We start from the raw sequence: 22,729 nt of genomic DNA on the forward strand, positions 1-22,729 counted from the left end.
AATTGGAACGAACAGCACTGTAGAAACTAAAAAACACCGAACTAACTATTAAACCATCAGATAAGGGGGGTGCTATTGTCCTTATGAACAAATCTATGTATCGTGAGGAATGCAACCGCCTGCTGTCAGATGCAGCCAGTTATGAAAGACACCTGGAGGATCCAACACCACGCCTTACTACGAAGATCAAGGGAATGGTGGATGAAGCACTATGTATGACTGGATCACGAAACAGAGGCCGATTTCCTGGTCAATGAAGACCCCAGGACGCCGAGGTTTTATACCCTCCCCAAAATTCATAAGGGGAAGATGCCACCATCAGGTAGACCGATTGTCTCTGGCATCGGATCAATACTCGAACCTTTGTCACATTTTTGTGACTGGTTTCTCAAACCAATTGTCCAAAAATCACCATCATATCTCCGAAACACGAAAGATGTACTCTGCCCCCTGAGAGATTTAGATACTAACACCAGCGAAGAACTCTTCATCACCATGGATATAGAGGCACTGTACACGAGCATCCCTCAAAGACGCACATTGGAGGTCGTGGAACACATTCTGCTTAATACAGACAGGAACTTCCTGTCTCCCCAACATTTCATCATGGAATGTGCTGAGGTGGCTCTAACTGAAAATTTCTTTGAATTTGAGGAAACACTATACCATCAGATTACGGGTACGTCAATGGACAGTACTTTCGCCCCTAGCCTGGCATGCCTGTACGTACACCAGTTCGAGGAGGATCATATATTTCATGAAAACAACCCGTTCACGGGACATTTGAGAACATGGAAACGGTACATTAACAACGTTTTTATTTTTTGGCGAGGGAATGAAGACACAGCCAGATAGTCTGTGGAATGGGTCAACAGTAAAGACCAACACCTAAGATTCACTCACTCAACTAACAAAGACCATGCAATTTTCTTGGATCTCGAGATCAGTATGACTGCAGAGGGAATCAGCACAAAGGTACACAACAAACCAACAGACAAGAACAGTCTCTTGCTATATGAAAGCTACCATCCAAAAGCCCTACGTACTAACTTACCGGTGGGCCAATTTCTCCGGGTACGCAGAAACCGCTCAGAGATTGAGAGCTTCATAGAACAGGCCAATGACCTTGAGAACAAACTGCTGGACCGGCATTACCCCAGGAAAATGATAAAGAAGGCCAAAAAGCGAGCTAGGAATAACAACGGCGAAGCCCTATTAGAGAACATCGAAAAGGAGAAACCCGATAGAATAGTGTGTGTCACAACATAAACACCGACTTCCAACACTGTACAGTAAATCATAAGGAAAAACTGGTTTATGGTGGATGGTGCTGACAAACATTGGGAACCACCACTGTTCGCCTACAGCTGGTACACACTAAGGACTCCTACACACCACCCGCAGCACCTGGCTCTCACACTTCTTTACGATTTCATATTTGGCATGAGCTGAACCCCGTTACTCAGAGGCAATATTGTACATTTTGTAGGACGAAATACGATGTCTCCTATTTTCGTTTTTCTAAATCCATGCACAATGTGTATTCCCTACTACGAATGCGCTGATTCCAGCTTTCCCGGACGCATGCCCATTTCAATAACACTCTTTCCATGCACATGCGCTACACGGGGCACCCTGCCCGGCAATAAGCGCATCGGCAGGAACCATACTCCACCTAACCAGCCCAGCTTCCGTAACTTGTACAAACAGGCAGTCTCCGGCCAGGACGCCGGATGTCCATATTTAGGCATACAATCGCCATCAGCCCCTCTGGCAGGTCAGGCACATGTATGGGTTTGTTGACACCGCCAGTTTGTGACACGGGATTCGGATATCACGGCAGACACCTGAGGCCAATTAAACCCATTAACAACACCAATTAATAGCTGCAAGCATTATAAATAGCCGGCATTTACTCTACTCATTTATCACAGAGGAGGGGAGGAGAGCACATATGGGTGACAACGTGGAGGACGTACCACAGAACAGTAAGGGTGTGAATGTGTGAATGTATGATTAGTATGTTCTGTTTCTTTGTTTACACCAGAAACCCCTCGTCTCCTTGAGGCACCATTGCACCTCTTGGCTGTATGTACATGGATTTACTCACTTTGGTAAATCATTCGGTGCGATTTTCTTTTTCTCCTCATTACTTATAGCTCGACCAAAGGGGTCTGCTGCACTTACCTTCCTATGGGGCACCTTGTCCCAGCATTAGGGTAAGCATTGTGGAGACAATTATCTCCATATAATTATTAAGTGCACTTATAACTGACACAATTGTTGCACTTATAGCCACTCAATATACTGTTTGAAGCATGTGGCTGACTGCAAGTCCTTGCTACATTGTACATAGATGCTACTTTTTACTGTACGCTGTTCATTATTTGTTTTCTCTTCCAGGCTTTAGATTCAAGCCGCATCTCCTTCACCCCACACAGTGGGAACTCTTTTACCATAGTCTGGTAAGAGTGTAGCCCGCCATTTTTCCTCTAGGTCCTGATGAATGCCGCGGACCCTATCCGGTCACAAGGCAGAAACATGTTGACCACATTGAAATGGTGGGGGGGGGGGCAATAGAATCCCCAATACACCGATCACCTATTTTAAACACCATATAGATGCCAGTCACATTAAAATTAATTTGACACCTGTAATGGCCTTTTAACTCACTTTTTGTATGTAAGTGCCCCCACTTAGTTTGAAGTGCATCCTGGTCGTCAGGCGTTTGCTCGCCCTCTATCAAACCAAGTTTTTAAAGGGCGAGGACTGGGCAATGATGAAGCAAGACACCAGGTGGTGTGTGAGACCAGTCCTTCACTTTTTGTGAGATACCTGCACTCACATTATTGTATTGTATAAACATTTATATAGCGCAGCTATCGCCCCTCGGGTATCCTGGCGCTTAGAGACCCTGATGACCTAGAGCAAAACAGAGCGACTAGACCACTGATCAGGAATGTTGCTAACTATTTCTGGCAAATTACCAGGTCTTACGGTTCCTCCTAAAAACCAGCAGAGATTCAGCTTGTCTGAGGTTTTGGGGGATCTCGTTCCAGAGACGAGCTGCTGCCGTACCAAAAGCTCTACCTCCCAGCTTTGCCAATTTCACTCTGGCAACAGACGCCAGACCTTGGCTGATGGACCGGAGGAGTCTTTTGGGCGCGTACCATGTGAACCGCTCTCGTAGGGGAACCGGGCCTGTATCGTGTATTGCTCTGTAAACAAGGCGTAGAGATTTAAAGCTGACTCTATCCTTGATAGGCAGCCAGTGTAGGTCCCTCAGTGCCAGTGCCGCGGAAGAGCTGCGCTGTCTCTTGAGGGCCAATTTGGCTGCCATAGACTGGACTCTTTGCAACCCCTGCAAAATGTATTGGGGTGCACCCAGATACAGGGAGTTGCAGTAGTCCAGTCTACTCAGAATAATGCTGCGGACGACTAATGGTCTCACCTCACTTGATAGTAGAGGAAGGATTTGACGAAGGGCTCTCAGCTGAGCAAAACAGATGCCAATTGTTTTGTTGGCCTGGGTTCGCATCTGAAGGTCTTCGTCCACCATAACCCCCAGGTTGCGAACCGTTTTAGCTGCCACTATGGGAGCATCCTCTGGTCCAAATCTAAATTCGCCCATTAGCTGTTTAGACAGTTTCGCTGCACCACAGTACAGCTACTCTGTTTTACCGGCGTTAAGCTGAAGGGAGTTAGGCCCCAGCCAGTCTGAGATCTGCCCCATGCACGCCTGAAAGGAACTCATGGACAATGCATGCTTTCCTTCGGTGGAGAATAGCAGTTGAATATCATCGGCATAGTTGACAACATCGATCCCAAAAGATTTTATGATAGGGATCAAGGGGCTGAGATAGACATTAAAAGGGATCGGACTAATTGCCAAGCCCTGGGGTACTCCATGGCATACTGGGGACCAGGGGGAAACAAATGGCGTCATGCTAACTGCCTGATGTCGGCCTGACAGATAGGATTGAAGCCACTTCAGGGCACGACCCCTCACTCCCATGCTCTCTAATCTTGCCACCAATACCGCATGACTAACCGTGTCGAATGCGGCCGACATATCCAGTAAGACCAACACTGAAGAAGTCCCACTGTCGGCACGCATTCGCAGCTTGTCCAGTACTGTAATCAAAGCGGTTTCCGTCCCGTGCCCCGGCCGGAATCCAAACTGGTCCCTGTCCAGAAGATGATTCTCTTCCAAATAACATGACAGGGACTTACTGACCAACTTTTCCAGGATCTTAATAGGAAAAGGCAGCAGAGATATGGGGCGGAAACTGGCTGGCAGCGTTGGATCTAGGGACGGCTTCTTCAACAGAGGGGTCACTATCGCTTGCTTCCAACCATCTGGTACCACTCCTACGTTCAGGGATTGGCAGCATATTTGCCGCAAGCCCGGGAATAGGTCGGGGCCATGCTCTTTTCAGATTTTGTGAGGAAGAGGGTCAAGGGGTGATCCAGATGATACCTCCTGGGCTAGGTCATTAAAAAGATCGGTTGATGATGTTCCATTAGAGCCATGATCAAAATCCCCACGATTTTAGCCACTTTATCGATGAAAAAAGTGGCAATCTCATTACATAGACTTTGTGATGCCTGAATTTTGTTGGCCGTGCACCCAGGATTACTGAGGTCTTTCACGATTTTAAAAAGAGCCTTAGTACCATTGGGCGCCTGTAAGATGGAGCTGGCATAAAATTGTGCCTTAGCCCCCCTGATAGCCTGGTTGTATTGGGTTTGAACTAGTTTTAAGGCCTTTTTATCTATTTCTGCATATGACCTACGCCACCTCCTTTCTGCCTGCCGGCGGGCAGAGCGGAGCTTTCTCAGCTCCTCATTGAACCACGGGGCTGAGCTTGTTTCCTTGATTTTAAGTCTTTTCCTAGGGATACAACCATCAAGAGTATTGTTAATAGAGTTGCTATAGCTGTTATAGTTCTCCTTTACTGACACATCCGGATCGAAGCGGATCGGCTTGGAAAAGAGAGGGGCTAGGCCCTCTTTTGAAAGTTTCGCCCAGTCTCTTCCCCACCGAAAGGTGGTTTGTTTTTTCCCATTCGGTATAACTCTGGGTATAGTGATCCTAAAATGTATCAGAAAGTGGTCTGTCCAGCTTAGCGGGGATATATTGAGCACCTCGAGCTCAAACTGCTTTGCAAAGACCAAATCAAGCATGTGTCCTCCCTGGTGGGTTGGCTCTTGGATATGCTGAAATAGACCACAGTTTTCACAGGTTTGACTTGGAGATTGAAGATGATTCCCCAGGCTCCCCGTCTCCCGGAGATTAAAATCACCAAGTAGTAGCAGTCTAGAATGTGTCATTGCTAAAGCAGCAATGGTGTCGAGTAGGGCCTGAAGTTGATGGTCTGAGCCCGGGGGTCTATAGCAGACCAGGCCGGTCAACACTCTCCCTTTAGATTCCTGTAGGGTAAAGCCCAAATGTTCATACCCAGCTATCTCATTTACCTGCAATGGGGCGCAGTCCCATTTGTCTTTATATATTATCCCTACCCCTCCTCCTCTCCCCGTTAAACGGGGTTTATGAAGGATTTTGTAGCCTGTTGGACAAGCAAACCCAATCTCCACTGAGGAGTCTGGGATTATCCAGGTTTCTGTAATAAATAAGAAATCTAGGTCCAAGTCTTCCAGCAGGTTGAAGATCTCCTGATGGTGCTTTATCAGGGACCTGCTGTTGATCAAGCCACATGTCAAGGCACACTGAGTTTCCCCCCCGTCCTCCTTTACCGATATTGAGTAGACTGTCCCTAGAGTAACGAATCCTACCTGTACTGGTTAAACCAGCATGGAGAGCACTAGGCGCGGACGGGCGCAGACGGGCTTGCCTCTGGCGCGCATCCGGCGCGCCCGCTGCGCCCGCTGCGCGCTTACATTCCCCCACTCTTAAGTAGGGCCAGCCACTAGAACGCTAACTAAGATGGCGCTCGGTGGGTGGCGCGTTCCTAAGGAGTTCCGTGATCGTCTCACCAAAGCGGTGAGGTGTACAATCTTTTATGGTGCAAGTAAGTGGGCAATGTAAACAGATTATTTATTTTAAAAATGGCAGTTCTCAAACAGTTAAAACCAATGCAGATATGCCAGAAATATTGAGGCAAGGCGCCGCGCTTATACCTACCCTCCGTCTACGAAGGGCGCGGTGCGTCCAAGCCAGGTATAATTCCCGATCAAGGAGTACTACGATCTACACACTGCGTTTAGCTCACAAGGCGTCTCTAATAATAATAGCCCAGCGCGCTTGCAATCCCCCCTCTTAAGTAGGGCCAGCCACTAGAACGCTAACAAAGATGGCGCTCGGTGGGTGGCGCGTTCCTAAAGAGAAACTGTAGCATCTAGGACATCCAGCTGGGAGCGGCCCCATCTGTGATTAATACCTCTTCAGTTGTTGACTGTCTTTGTAGTCCTGCCATCGGCCTCGGGTGTTGGGCTACAGTTTAGGGATGATAAGGATAGTTGCTGTTCTCCTCGTCTTTATTGGTGTTTTGTAGTGCCTGACTATGCATATGTACAGCTGCTTACAGGACTTTCGTTGAGCTTATATACCGTGGTGTTCCATCTTTCAGGATTTTCTTCCATGGGCAGTAGGGAGCTGTGGTTTTGCCTTTTTTCTTTGGGTACACAGGACTTGTGCGTTGAGTAGTCACTGCCATCAGGTATGAGGTTTTAATTTTGTAGTTCAATTGTATTGGTTTTAATGTAAACATGTACATCAAACCTAACGCAACAAAATGACATTGCATCCATCCCGCACCCTGCTTTGCAGCTCATGTGTATACAGACCCACTACAAGTCTGTGTTTAAAGCACGGTCAGCTCAACAGTCCCTAATATTCCCTACCATCTCGCCCATATTGTGTGGTATTTCTTTGAACATACTCAGACTGTATATAATGGGCTCCTCTTGTTAGCACACCCGTCCATCGCATGTTCACATTCAGCCAATGTCTGTGGATCCAAGAAAGTCCATTTGCGTGCAGTGTCTCTTAGAACCAGCCCAACTAGCGCACAATCAACCCAGGTACCTCCCACATCTTCCAGCAGGCCAAGAAGGGCTGTTTTGGGCAACAACTAACTGGTCTTTTCAGTATTCGTGTTACGGTATGAGAGATCTGCTGCCAGCATGTAGCTATACTTGGGCACTGCCACACCATGTGAAAGAAATTGGCTTTGGACTGCCTGCAGCGGGCGTATGTGGAGTCGACATGCAATCCGGCTCTCTCTCGAGCTGCTGTTGTGTAAAGTAGGCCATGTGCAGATAGTGTAGCTGGATCAACTGAAGGCGCGCCGATATAGCGCTCTCACGGGGAGCCATGCAGGCCTCCCGCCAGTCTTTGTCCTCAAGGATACTCACCCACCTCTCCCATCTGTGACGAAGATTCCCAAGTGTGGGGGTAGGGGCATTGCAATCGACAACTGGTACAACTGAGTTATGCCACCATGCCCCAAGCGACCCATGAGGAGTTTGGCCTCCATCTGGTAGATCAGTCAATTCTGTGGAGTGACTCGCTAGTGCTTGTGAAGTTGGAGATAATTGTGAAATTGCGTATGTGAGAGCTTAAATTGCATCTGTAGCTCTTGGAAGGAAAACATCTGAGGTCCTCTCCAGACATCTCCGAAGGTGGCGATCCCTATTTTATCCTATTTCCCGAATCCTTCTAGTTGGATGGTTTGGTGTAGCCATTGGACGCTCCATAGGTTAGTCTGCTCCCACTCTGTTGGCGGCTCGCCAAATGAGAATCACTATCCTTGTGATCTCTAGGATATGAGACAAAATGGGCCGGCCATCTAATGTGCCCATCAGGCTATCTAGTCTTAAAAGGGCCAACTCCAGCTGGTATGTCGGATCACTCCTGCCACCGTTCAACCAATTGTTTATAACCAGGAGTTGGGAAGCCCAATAGTACAGTTTAACATCCACTGACCCTATACCCCCATCATAGCACGTCATTTGGCATTTATCATGGGCAATGTGTGGGGTCCGATCCCCCCCACCCCCCAGATGAAAGAGTGAAGTAGTGCTGACACGTCCGTAAAACCACGCACTTGGGATAGGGAGTGGTAGATTTTGCAGCACATACAGAAAGCATGGAAGGACCATCATGTGACAAGGGCCATCCTGTCCAGGACATTCAGTGTAAGTTTAGACCAGCTATACATGTCTGCTTAAGCCTTATTCAGGAGGCGGTTGAGGTTAAAAAGTCCGGGTAAGCTCCGGTAGTATTGATATGTGCGCCCCCAGATATTTCAAACTGAGGTGCCGAATAGGGATACCTGATTGCCACATAACAGTATCATGATCTCCCTCCATGGGGAAGCAGAAGAGATTTCTTTCAATTGACTCAGAGTCCTGAGGCCTCTTCATATAGCTTCAGGAGTTGTAAGATTCTAGGCCACACCTTCTGAGGATTGGGAGAGAAAGAGGAGTACGTTGTCCATGTATAGCGTGATCTTGTCCTCCAGTTATTTCTCTCCGTTCCAACCCCTCACTCGGGTGTCGCATCGTACCAACTTGGCCGGTACTGTCATGCCACTTCAGATCGGGAGTGTGGTGGACAGTACCCCATTTACGATGACCTAAGGCGCAGATTCATGATACAGAAGCTTGACATAACCCAGATATCTGGGCTCAAACCTATACGCTGGCGGACCTGCTCTAAGTATCCTTAGTCAACCGTCTCAAAGGCATTCTCGAAGTCCATAAGCAAGAGCTCCAAAGGGTCCGAGAGAGAGCCCAAATTCTGGCTATAGTAGCACGCACACGCCTAGCACGCACACGCCTTACACAGTGCTGAAGCCACTTTGATCAGAGTGGACAAGGATGACTCATTGTGGTCTACATGCTAAGATTTTGCGAAGAATTGTATGTCCTTGTTAATCAGTAATATGGGGCTATAGGCCGGGCAGTCATCTGCAGGATGACCTTCCTTTGGGAGTACCACTCAGGTGGAAAGGTGCACACTTATTAACTGCCTCTGTGTACAATTTGAGTTGATGAGGAGCAAGGATGTCCCGATCTTCATATAATATTCATGGGGGGAAGGGGAGGGGGGGGGGGAGGCAGTCCGGGCCGGATGTTTTACCTATATGAAGATCTTGGATTTCCTCTCCAATCTTGTCTATTGTGAGGGGAACATGTAGGTCTTATCAATTGGGGTGTTAGGAGATGAGGAAAAAATACCTGAGTGAGGAAGAGGTGCGATTGCTCCTGGATCGGTCGTGGTTTATGAGTATATAATTGTTTGTAATAATGATCAAATCCCTCTGCAGTTTCCGTCTATGTGTGTACTTGCTCTTCCATATGGTCCATAAGGTAGGGGGATCAGTGTAGAGCCCCTCCCTTGAGTGGCGGGCATGTGCAGAAGCTTTACACTTGTACCCCTGTATTCATAAATGCTCCTAGTAGTCGCCCACCAGTACGGGTGGGTCTCCTCTAGCTCAGTGTGTCGCAGAGCGGCTCAGTCGAATTCAAGCTGTTGTCGGAGGGTCTCCAAGCTGTCAGACAATCTTTTTGTTTCAGGATCCGGCACTCAGGTTCAGTCACTCTGCCATGTTTAGCTCTGTTGACCCACTTTAATTTTGCCTTAGCCACACCCTAAATTGTAGCTTTTTTTACTGCCCATAATGTAGCAGCCCACATCGTTTGTGTCAAAATAGGACTGCAGCTCCGTGGCTAATCGGGCCGCGAATTGGTCATCCACCAGAGACCAGGCGTAAAGATGCCACATCAGTCAACGGTGGTGTAGAGGAGCCCCTATGTGCAATGAGACAGAGTGGTCAGAAATAACTCTGGTAAAAGTATGCACTGTTTTGTGGTGCATACCTGTAGCTGGCACAAGCTGGTTCTATCCAAATCCGAGGAGTGGGTGTACATTAGTGTATGTGGATGCCAAGTTCTCCAGGTGTCACAGAGCCCCAAGATGCCTTCCAGGTCTAAGAGCCTTCGACTTCTTCAGGTGATGTTTAGAATGAGGACCCATGGCATCTCGCTCGGGATGAAGCACAGCATTAAAGTCTCCACCCAGTATCGTAATTACCAAGTGCCAACCCCACAATCACATTAGTTAAGGCTTCCAGGGTTTCTGTTTGTAGCAGTGATGGTATATAAACACTAAGGTTGTTATATTGTTTTCCCTCCAGCAACCCTTCGATCCCCACATAACTACCATGTGGGTCTCGAATGGCACATGTCACCACCAGTGGGAAGTGCTTATGTAAGAGGATGGGCTTCCCTCTGGATCACCCTGATGAACTCAACGTATCCAAATCTGCTTAAAGGGGCACTGTGAACTTAATAGGTGAGTTTCTTGCAGTAGCAAGGCTGCAGGTGTGTTCATTTTAGCGAACCGTAGAATTGCTGTGCACTTAATACGATTTAGGAGATGTTTGACTTCTAGATTTTATCTTGGAATGTCAGCCATATAGTAGATGTGTTGGTGAGCCATGAGAGCGCCCCCGAAGGGTACTCCACACCCTAGAGTGTGGTGTAGTGGCGCAGAGTATGCAGATTGGGATGCATAAAGAAACAACATATCTTAACCTACTGCAACAAACATGAACAGTAAACTGTACCATCCTCCCACCCACACTTCCACCCCAAAAGTATCTGTCGCCCCTAAACAATACCATTTCAATAAGATGCATTACATGGGAATTAGAAATGGACCTCCTCTTAATCTCGAGCTCTTGCCTCCATGCACCATAGTACTTCAGTCCCAAACAGTTCATCTATGTGTCACCGCCCCTCAGCAGAGAAGATGACGTCTTGTGTGTGCCAGTGCACCCTGTAACCAGGACAATCTCCGCAGGTAAGGTGTTGCGGGCGGTTTAGGCCAGTAGGCATTGCGAAGGGATAGCATCCATGAGGCGAGTTTAGTCGGTATTTGTAGAGTCTGGAGAGCATTTATGTTGCCCGCACCCCCTCTGGGATCTTTAGCAACTCAGCAGGTGAGGTTTCAGTTGGCGGCTGCCCACAGGCTGCGTCCCGGTTACATTATTGAGGCTGGAGGGAGTGGGGGGAACCTGACAGCGAAGCATTCGCTTCTCCGCTGCCCCCTCAGGAGCATTGAAGAAGTGAGCCTGGGAGTTGCGTAAAAAATGCAGTTTCGCAGGGAAGATCAAAATATAGCAAAGGGGCATTTCTCTCAGTTTGAACAAATTATTTGTGTTGTTTCTGGACTGTTTTGGTGTAATCAGGGAAAATTATGATGCAGGCTGGCTGAAAATGAAGGGTTTCCTTGGCCCACGTTGCTTGCAGAATAATACAGCGATCACGAAAATTCAGTATCCGAGCGATTATGGGACCTGGGGGTGCACGGCAAAGGCCCTGTGTGCTCGCTCCACCACAAATCAAGGAAACAAAGTGCCTCCCGTAATCTAGGACCTGAGCCAAGTCTCTGAATGTTTCTGGGTTTGAGGTTTAAGCTCCCTCTATGAACCCCACGAAGCATAGGTAGTTGTGGCTTGAGTGATTTTCCACCTTCTCCTCCAACGTACGGGAAGCAGATAGCAGGTTGGTCACCTTCACGTTGAGGTCCACCACGTCGTCCTCCAAAGTCGATTACAGAGGTCTTGACGGAGCAGTGCAATGTCGGCTGTGGTCCAGACCTTCTTTTTAGGATGTCTATGTGGAGGTGTCACAAACACTGTTTACGCTTTTGAAATTGAAAATTAGTCATGTTATATGATTTTCATCAACAGAATTGATGTTGCTATGGAAGTGCTTACAAGGAAGTGTTTTACAGTTTTAAAATGATAGTGATATTTTACTTTCTAAAATAGATGTATTATTGGCTGTCGGGCAGCAGACTACAGTCTTCCATGAGTATTTTAGGTCCAGATATGTATTTATTATTGTTTTAAAGACTTTTTGTGTAAATATTATATACATTTGAACTTCCATGAGTAGTTTAAAAGTCAATTGGTTAGTCTGTTTACCAGGTGCATTAATGACAGACCATAATTTATCTCTGGCTAATTATGTGGGTCACATCTGACACTGTATACAGCCAAGTCCTTGATGACTAAGTGTTCTTTTCTTGTGGGATTAGGGGTCCAAAACTGAATCTCGCGAGTGAGAGATGACATCGATCAGTGTACAGCAAGAGCATGTTGATACCCTGATGTCTGACTGCCTCCAGTGATTGTCCTTCTCCATAAATCCCCAAGTATCATCATTTTCTAGAGACCTATGCATAGCTAGTTATCTTCCAGGCCTGTATGTGGGACTTGTTTACACATCCTTTTCAATTCCTCTAGATGACGGACTGTGGCCATAATGACTTTACTCTGCTAGATAGACCTGCAAAGGTAGCAGGACTGAAGGTAATTTGACGGATGATCCTTGATTTAACAGCCAAAAGACAAGCCTACAAACTTCTGATTCTTCATGTTTGCGATGGGATGGTCCGCTGAAGTCTGTGACATTTTAATCAGGTCGTCCTTTATTAAAGTGCTGTAATAGTTAGCTTATGTTCATGCGCCCATTATTATTTTTATAGACGTGCTCTGAAAAATGCAATCAATTGTGTCCTATTTTTGAGAACTATGATTGGCAGCTTCAGTCAAAATTGCAGGGTTACCTGGATCAAGTGGCTGGGATTTAGGCAATTTCTCTGCAGGTCTTGCCGCATTCTTCTTTACTGAATAGACTTCGAAACGTGCAATAAACTAGAAACCACAATAAATTGAGGTCTTAAACGCAGTAGAAATGTGTGGCAAAGAAATATTTCACTTTTTTTTTTTTTTAAATTAATCAGAAATTGGACTCTGTTTTGCATTGAATCTGAGTAATGTCAGCTCTTGCTTAACCAATGCTTGAATCTGTTTTTTCATTACACGATTCTAGTTAGAATAGTGGGACTTGCATTATTTATGATCTTTGCTAGAGAAGCTACCAACATTAAATCCATTAAGATGCACTTTTTTTGAGGAATCATTTGATGCATGCTGTAATTTAAAATAAAAAAATATTTATTTTGATGTGGTGTAAAACCATTATGGCTAACAGTAAAAGTCATGATTTTCTGGAATTCACAAGAGTTTATAGACCCAGAAACTGCTCTAGCAAACGTTAGAGAATTCCATTTTCGCATAAGCAAACAAATGCATGCAATTATTTGCTGGTGCGAAAATCTGAAGATTGATTGCAAATTCACTTTTCCCAAAACCCTCTTTTCCTCACTATCCTAAAAAAAAAAGTTTTTCTTACCTTGGTTAGGAGTAATATTTAACCCTTTTCAGTGTGAGTAAGATATTGGTGAAGAGTTGATGAATACCCCACCTACTTTCAGTGACTGTACGAAGATTTTCAGAAAGGTGGTAAAATCTGATCCTTGCTAAAATCCAAGCCTTGATATAATATGAGCGCTGGCATAATTAGAGAGACTACTATTAGAGCTCTGTTATGATGAGAACACTGCCATAATTTGTCACCTTACTACATCAAACTAAAAGTAGATTTCTGAAGCATCTTGTCCCATGTATGGGTGTATATTTTATGAAAATTCCACACTTCTGGCCAGTTTTCGAGTTCATTGCAGCGATTTGGTGTGTGGAGCCAGTTTCTTGGATTCCTATAAAAATGAAACGTAATACTTAGAACTATATCTAAGGAGGGGGAACTGCTGATGTACAACTGAATGAGAAGGTGGCAGTACAGTGTTCTTTGGTATAAATGAGTCATTTGTTTTCTATGTTAAGGACAGCAGAGCACAACTAAAGCTACACATATTTTGGTAGGACATTTCCTGATCTGGTGGGATGGACTCCTGTGTCTATACTCTCCCTTTGATTGACTAACTTGTATCTTTCCACTGCTCACTTTTAGGCAACCTTTTTTCCTTTTTGGTTAACCGCTCCATGAGAGTTCATGAGTTTTCCATCTCACGTCCTCACGTGTTCTGTCCCCCAAATTCCTCCCCTATGCTCGGTGTGTTGCCCTCACTCTTGTGTACTACTCTCTCTTGTGTGCTACTCCTCCTCTTGCCTGCTACTCCTCCTCTCGTTCTCTTGTGTGCTACTCCCCTCACCCCGATGTTGCCCTCTGCCCCTTGAGGGACTTATCCCTTCTTCACCCACCTACTAATCCACTGAGCCCTCACACCTATTGTCATTTTTTTTCAAATTTTTTTTTACGGTAAAGTGGCATCTACCATCTTGAATCTGTAAATAAAATAGCAAAGAAAATGGTGTCACCGGTCATTCCATTTGACACGTGTGTTTTTGTCACATGCATATAAAAAGTCATAACATGTATGCAACAGAGGAATGAAGTGACCGCCAGCAGCAATAGCATCATAATACCTTTTTTTTTTTTGGGCCAATGCTCCATAACATTGGGACAAAAAGCATTCGCTTTTCCCAGGTGCTGGATAGCATCGCCAAAAGACAGTGGTAAAGCCAGTAGGTCCCAAAGGCGAGACCTATTCATCTTACCATTTCTGGTTTGTCTTCTTAATAAATTCTCTATCTTATATAGGTACTTTTTATGGACAGAATGGATGAGGAATGTGGCAGGTTAAATGTTAGGGAGATTAATATTATTTAAATTATATTTGGGCTGTAGAGTGTACTACTAGGCTTTAACAATCGCAAGCTTCTTGAGGAGAGCCAGGTGCAGTTTTGTGGTAAGTAGTTTGTTTCCACCAGTCTGAAAGTCCACCAGCTACCACTGAGATTATTTATTATTCAATTTAGCCTTTGGAATCTGAGTTTCAGTAGGTCAACGTTACTATCTAAACTCGTACTTCTTTATTTGTTTTAATTGGCTACTCGTAGGAGATGCTTAAATCTCCACCTTTTGCTAGCTATTTTATTAGATTTCCTTCAGAATTTTACTTTTTTGCTATTTGATAGATTGCCTTATATCATTATCTGAAGTCGGCTTCCATCCCATGAAATATATTTATTTGGTCTTAAAAGGTTGAATCGTATATGCTATTTTGTATTATTTTTAAGAATGCTAAATGAAGGTTCATATCATTTGCAGCTCAATATACAGAATGAGTTATGGCTTGAAGGAAACTATGTAAACCTCTCTTATAGAAAAGATTGTAACTATATAACCATGGTAAGTAGAAGAGCAATTAATGTGGAATACTTATTAACTCATACCAGGTAGTGCATGAGGATGAATACATTTGTAGAATTGTTCCTTGTAGTCCTCCATAAGAATATAGTTATTTATTTGCTTGATTCTGTAATTAAGCTAATGGAAGTGTTTTATTACTTTTGCAGCCAAACCATTTACAAATGTGGTGAAGGAAATGCAACTTCATCGAGAGGATTTTGAAATCATTAAAGTTATCGGGCGTGGAGCATTTGGAGAGGTAAGATATTCTTTAGCCAGTCATTCACAGCCCTTTTGTAAAGGAGCATTGTTGCCTGTTACAAACTATATTCTAAACTGGGTCTCAAATGCCATCTTGTACTGATATTTTGGAACTACTTTTTTGAGGGGAATCTGTCCACTTATACAAGTTTTTTAAATCATACAAGAGAGGACATTTCCTGACCTTCAGCCTGAACATTTTAAAGCACTAGACACATATGTCAGAGCTGTTGCACAACCATAAAAAGACTCCATATTACTGAAAGAAACTGCAGCCATTCACTTCCACGGCCATGAAGAGGCATTATCACAACTTCATTTTGATCAAATTTTCAAGTTCTATAATCTAATACACCTCCCATCAATTTGTATGTGGTCACCTGTACTACATAGGTACTCTATTCCTACATTCCACATGCACCAAACCTCAAATCAAAAGAAAGCTAATGTGAATACCAAATGTCTAGAAAATATATATAATTTCAATCGTATATAAATTGTATACATAACACACTAAAACAACACTGATTATTATACGAGATTCCCTTTTGAAATGGCAGACTTTGTATTTTTTTGACAGTCTGTTGCAAAACATGGTAAAGTAGTGAGCTGGCAGCATAGTCCCCTCCAGTGAACTCATTGTTGAAATCACCCTTTCCCTTAATTTGTGCTCATTAGCTCAGATGTTTAGTTTTGTGCCATACCTCTGATATAATTTGATAACTTAAAAGATACATATAATTTCAGATTGGTACCGAGCATTCATAGTATGAGTTAGATTAAGGATGTGACAGAACAAGTTATGGGCAACTAACGGTTATGAACTAACAAGAGTGTCTTAAGGCGGATGGCAAAATCTGTTAAATAATATGTTTACCGATGAGAAGAGTCTTGCAGCCAAATGGAAGATAGCTAGTCGTCCATTTTTATTTTGTAATGTGTGCATTCCAGGTTTTGCATACCAAAGGTTAAAAAGCATTCATTAAATACTTTCTTGTTTGGACAGTGAAAAAAGGGATTGCAAGACCGGTCATCATGGGATTAGGGAATGCAGAGGCAATATTTAATAGGGTATGAGGACAATTTACCTTTGTATTGCCCCATACGGTTGATTCCTTGCCTATACCCTATTGTGGGATTGTACACAGTAGCAGATGTAGGCAGGAAATCAATGATCGATCTGCAGAGCTGAGAAATCAGTTCTTGTGGGGAGTAGGCATTATTTTTAAAAGAAATGCAAGCTTTAGCAAAGCCTTTCGGTCTCGCCTATGCAAAAGCCATTGGCTCTGCCAATGTGTTTTAGCCATGTAGACGAGACCAGCGTGGCTCCTGTTCAGCACGGCTAAAAGTGAGCGTCGTAGAGAAAAGTGTTGTCGAGTGTTGCGTCATAGAGTGGCATGGAGTAGGATCTTATACAGTGGAGTAGAGGAACCTACAGTGGCGTACAATAGCCTAGAGTGGAGTGTCGTAGAGTGTTGTGGATGGACTTACAGTGGAATATTTTAGAGTGTAATGTTGTAGAGTGGGATAGAATGGAGAATTGTAAAGTGTCCTAGAGTGAAGTGACTTAGAGTGGAGTAGGGTGGATTGGCTTAGAATGTGGAAATGGCATCACCTAGTGTATTGATTTTGTTTTCATCATATTGAAATATGTTTCCACCACACAATGTTCTTCATTCGTGCTTTCCTAATTCTGATATATTCTGAAATATTTGCGCAGTTCATTTACAGACATTCCTGTTTTGTTGTGTGCTAGAAAAAAGCTTTTACCTTCACACCCCCAGATTGTCACGCAAGTTCTCTCAGTTTGAAGTTCGAGAAAGAAAAGTAAACACCGAACTCCCTCTGAAGACAGGTTGAAATTTGACCATTGTCTTTAAATGCACTGCAAACGTGACAAAATAAGAACAAAATGTAAAGGCCTGTTGACAGAAAGCGAGCACTCGTGGCAGAATACAAAGAGCGAGTCAGAGAGGTGTTAAGTAGGCTGTGCTCTTCGGAAAGGACAGAGTTGTGCTGGACAGCCTAAAACAAATAAAGACTGCAAATTGAAAGCAGGCAAATGTGAGGTACAAAGCCAATGGTAAACTATGAGCAAAATGCATTCCGAGGTCCGCTTTCAGAGTGTCCCCAAGAAGTCTTGGTGGGCTTCGACCTATAAAGAAGCTATGAGAACTGGTGCTCAATGAACAGCAGATTTAGTTGGGAGCAAAAGGGCCACCCTGGCAATTAAAATAACGAAATATCTGAAGAAATTAGGATCCAGAGGGGGCTGTGTGTAAACAAAATGAAATTGGGTTGGGTGAGTCATAGGGGACCAGAAAATGAAGCAAGCATCACGGCAGAAGCCACCTGTTTCCTTGTGTGGATCACATGACTTCAGACTCTGTACCCCACCGACACCTCTCAGTTGTATTTGGCCCACCTCACTTTACCTGAAGGGAGACTGCTGCATGTTGCAGTCTCCTCCTGTGAAAGGGTAGACAAAGAGCAGTGCAGAGAAGAACATAAAAAAAACATCAGTGTGTTTAAGGGAAAGCGAGAAACACAAGAAACAAGCGGGCAACAACAATGTGGCAGTATCACCAGTGATGCATGCAGCAGTAAGATTCCCCACAGTGAAAAGTCTCACAGTCATGAAAGTGGAAAACCCAATGACTGTTTGAAACTGTTTGTCCACCTTTGAACATGAATACAGGGTGTAGCGTTTGAAAAGGAGTCTGTAGTCTTGGTGATAATAAATAGGGCAGATGATAAGGTAGTTCGAAATTAAAGCATCTCTGATTAACTGACTGGAGGTTCTCAGAATAAATTCTGTCTCCTTCGTCACAGCTGTCTTTGGGAAATGTATGTATGGAGTGGAGTAGAACAGGGCAAGAAAGTTAAGGTTATTTAGGTGTAGCTTTGGAATCTTGTGTTTTATTTCATGCCCATTGAGTACTACAGTCTTTCATTGACTCATCCGAAGTCTGATCATGGCTTTTTCAATTACAATAGTGTTGGAATGATAACAATCTAGTGAGCCACTTCTAAAGATTTTCTTTTGTTTTCTCTTGTAAGGTTGTAATGTATTTTGTTCAAGAGCTTAAAATCGCCTTCAGATAAAAGCAGGATATGTGGTCCTCATTAGTCCAGGGCAGAATTTTGATTACGCCAGAGTAATTTAGCCAATTCCGCATTACTCTTTGATGTGGGATTACCGATATTTACGCATTTACTCCTGCTTTAATTATTAAGAGTAATTTGGGGGACAAAATCCTACAGGGAGAGCATATGTAGCAAGTGCGAGTGGTCGCTTGTGCTCGCTCTTAGTCTTCTGCTGCTTTTAGCTCCTTTTCTGAGCACAAAATGCATCCTTTCGTCCATTTTTGGTGCAGGGGTGGATTTTCTGCTATGAAAATAGCGCTGCTAATTGCCAGTAGTAAGTTGGGAGAAATCCTACCGCAATAGTGCATCAATCGAGCACAGGTAGCTGCTTGCGTTCACTATTCATGTTCTGTTGCATTTAGTGCTATTTCTTAGAGCAAAATGCATCCTTGTGTCTATTTTGGATGCAACAGGTTATTTTTACCTTAAGAAATAGTGCTCTCTCTTCTGCACGTAATTGAAGCGTAATTTCGCGGAATATTACGATATACAGAATTACCTTAGTTACGCCTAATCCTCAGAGGAGACTATTTTTTTGCCCCAATCCTATGTGGATAACATTCAAAAACGCTTCTAATCGTTTATTCAGACTAGGCTTAATTTACACTGTCTTTTTGAGAAGTGCACTCCATTTTCCTAAAGACTGCCAAACGTAATTCTTGGAAATGTTGTGGACTTTTGTAATTATGGTGTTTCTGGTGTCCATTAATAGATCTGATTTTCTTTAACTTTACCTACTGCATTACCTAATTTGTTATCATGATGTTCTCTGAAATCCCAAAGTAACTGTTTGCCAGTCACATTTTCTGTATGTCTTTCATGACTGGGAGTATTGCTATTTGGGATTGTTCCATGTTGTGGATGTCTGGGTCATGTTGTTATGTTTGCTTTGCATTAAATGGATATGAATCTGTTGAAATGTGCTGTAGTGTGGACTTGGGAGAAGACTGACATTTCTGTGGTCTTGACTGCAGCATTGTGATAATTGTGTTTGTTTAGTTGAGTTGCTTGTGGTTTGGTAGCAGTGTCACAGAGATGGTTGCTTCTTACTTAAAGTATCATTGTCCGTTCCCCCAGGTTTGACATGTAGACTCCTTAACTTCAGACTTTGGGACTCTGTCAGGAACATCTTCTCGCAGCAATAGAGATTACTTCTCTTGTATCGTTTTACTTTTCATCTCTACTTCCTCTTTGCACTTTTCTATGGTTCTTGTTTCAATTTGCCACAAGACTGCCTCGAATGACTGATAAGAGTTTGAGAGTAGTCGCATGATTTCTGTTGGAATTATGGTTCCTAAAAGAAATCACTTATTATATTGTTCTCTGTGCTGTGAAGCTACTACTTGTTCTTTTTGGCATAAAGCGTCAAGGTCATTGGTTTTATTGTTTTCCTGTGGCCTTTTTAGTTACTTTTGCTGTGTTCCCTACTGTTGGGCCTCTTATAAATGCTCCAGATAGGTGAGAGCCAACTGGCCTTTTTCCGGAAAATCCTTTTTTGGGGTGGAATCCTTGTTGCTAACTGTACTCTTCATGCCAGGCAAGTTACTACATTTAGAATTATGTGTTTGGGGAATGAGATCACAACTTGCTAGGACTTCTTGCGATGTGCAAAAGCCAATCGAGAATAGATTCCTTGTTTTAGTGTTCTTTACCTCTATCTCTAAGCTATGGGGAGAGTGAAGGCTTCTGAAACTACTAGAATATATGGCACTGTTTAATGAAGTTGCAGCATTAGCCTCTAACATCAACACCTGACTCTATTTCCTCCTCAATCATGTCACTTAATCCTCCTATTTCCAACTACATAATTTTGATTTCTCACGTCTCTGCAGACTGGACTTCTCCTTTCAAGTAATACTGCAGGTAATCACTTAATCTATGGTCTGTATCCATCCTGTTGAGATCCAAGTGGACTCCGACCTTCAAGATCTGCACAAACTCTGGCCATCCTCCCTCTTAAAAGGATTATGGCCAGGCTACAAGAAAAGGGCAAGCTCTCTCCAGCTTGGCACTGCAAGCCTCGTGTCCTACCTATTAGATGTAGATGAGATCTATTCTAAGGGCATGAACTACAGTCCAGTAATCTGACCAGCACAGGGCCGCCACTTCCACCTGACTTCCGTTATACAATCAAGCTACCTCAAAGAATGCATATGCTCTCTCCCCCCCCCTCTTCACCCTAGAAATGATTGTTGGTACTGCTTCAAAATATATATATATATATATTTTTTTTTTTTATTGAGCAGAGCAAGAGGTAGATAAAAGAAGACATTATAAAGTACAATTAGGGTTCGTTACATAGATAATATGTCAAAAAACAAAAAAATGAAAAAAGTACAATGAAGAAAAGCACTAATAGGAAATACAAATATGCTTAGTGTATAGCAACAAAAAAAAGAAATTTTGATAGCTAATGATCAATGTAATCGTTAATCACTTCAGGATAAAAGTGCAATATACCAAGTGCAAATAGCAAAAAAAACAGTACTTTGAGCCATTTAAAGTGCAAATGCGAAACAAGGCAATATAGTAATAAATCGTAGATCGCTTCAGGACAAAAGTGCAATATGCCAAGTACAAATAGCAAAAATACAGTACTTTGAGCCATTTAAAGTGCAAGTGCAAGACAAGGCAGACTACAAAAGATTGTAGTCAAAAAAGGATTCAACATCATAATAATCGTGGTAATCGGAATAAAAAAGCTGATTTTAAGGGATTCACCACTTCCAATGCTATAAAACAGTTGCCGAACAAAGTGCAAGTGCATTCTTAAGGGGGAATGAATTTAAGTCCTCTCCAATTTTTCAAAAAACTTCCAGTTTCGCTCAAATTTTTTTACAGCTCCAACCCTCCTAGCATAAGCCTCCTCAATTTTTTTTAACCCTTTTCATTTTATTTATCCATTTCAAATGGGAGGGGGCTGTATTAGATCTCCAATTTTGTAAGATTAAAGAGCGAGCTACCGCGCAGGCAATAAAAATAAAAATTCTTTCTGGATTAGACAATTGTAAATCACCCTTGCAACTGCCGAATAAAACAGTCTCAGCTGCAATAGGAATGGGATTCCCAATTGCACGCTCGATGTCTGAAAAAATTGTTTCCCAAAAAGACCTCAGCCCGGGACATACAAAAAAGGTATGGTGCCATCCGCCTTCCCCAGGTTTGGCGCATCGAAAACACCTGTCTTCAACATCGGGAAACCTTTTACTCAAAATGGCGGGTGTCAAGTAGGCCAGCCACCTTTAAAGAAAAGCCATCCTCTTATAGTTTGCAGCGCGAAGTGCACGGCCACCAGAGTGGCTGACCCACTCCCACTCCCTTTCGGATAAACTGCAGTCAGTCTCCCGAAGTATTTTTTCCCGATGTTTCTGAATTATAGGGGGATAGAGTTGTTTATAGATCAGCTTATACCAATTACCAATCCCTCGAAGTTTAGCTCCATAAAGTGCAGTTGATAGCTGGTTGGGGGGTTCTTTTAAACCTCCATAGCTTCTCAACCAGGAGACTAAGCGCAGATATTAAAAAAATAGACCGGTTTCCGACGAGCCTCCACCCTGACCAATATTTCCTGCCAAGAGATTGGTCTATTCTGTATTATAAAGTGTCTCAATTGTGTTAAGCCGGAGATTTCCCATATGATATTATGACCGGCTTGTAGCTGGAGACCGAGGCCGGCACATTCTTTTAGTTTAAGGTATAGAAAGCCCGTCAAATTCATGTCCCTAAAAATTGCCTGTAGTCGAAATAGGAAGTCCTTTAGAATTTTATATCGGGTTTTCTTTGGAAGTTTGGCAGTCTTTAAAAACACTGGAATGGATGAACCGATCTCTGTTAACATTTTATCGATAAAAAAAGTATCTCTACAAGAACTGGATCCTAACAGACTTGATACAAGGTCAAGGAGGGCGGCTTCATAATAGGATTTGATATGTGGGAGTGCGAGTCCCCCCTGATCTACGGGTAGTTGAAGGATATTCAGTTTAACTCGGGGGGGGCTTTCTTCTCCCATATAAATTGCCTAAAAAGCGTTTCTGTTTCCCTAAAAAATACCTGGTTAATTTTAATAGGGACATTGGAGAATAAAAAAATCAAAAGAGGCAGTATTGACATTTTAATCAAAGATACACGCCCAACTATCGATAATGGAAGAAGTGACCATTGATCCAATAATTTCGTAATTTTTTTCTTCATTCTTAGGTAATTTAAATCATAAAGTTGGGAAAACTGA

General features: G+C 43.4%; 1 protein-coding gene across 2 annotated transcripts in view; it reads left to right on the forward strand.

The window, feature by feature from the left end:
* CDC42BPB (CDC42 binding protein kinase beta) overlaps positions 1-22,729 on the forward strand; it is a 1,057,701-nt gene that overhangs the window by 61,614 nt on the left and 973,358 nt on the right. For both annotated transcript variants that reach the window (XM_085626326.1, XM_085626327.1), the window contains exon 2: positions 15,261-15,352. In XM_085626326.1, the coding sequence (XP_085482452.1) occupies positions 15,261-15,352 (92 nt within the window). The remainder of the gene's footprint in view (positions 1-15,260; positions 15,353-22,729) is intronic.

The sequence above is a fragment of the Triturus cristatus genome, chromosome 9, assembly GCF_964204655.1.
Source record: "Triturus cristatus chromosome 9, aTriCri1.1, whole genome shotgun sequence".
Taxonomy (NCBI): Eukaryota; Metazoa; Chordata; class Amphibia; order Caudata; family Salamandridae; genus Triturus; species Triturus cristatus.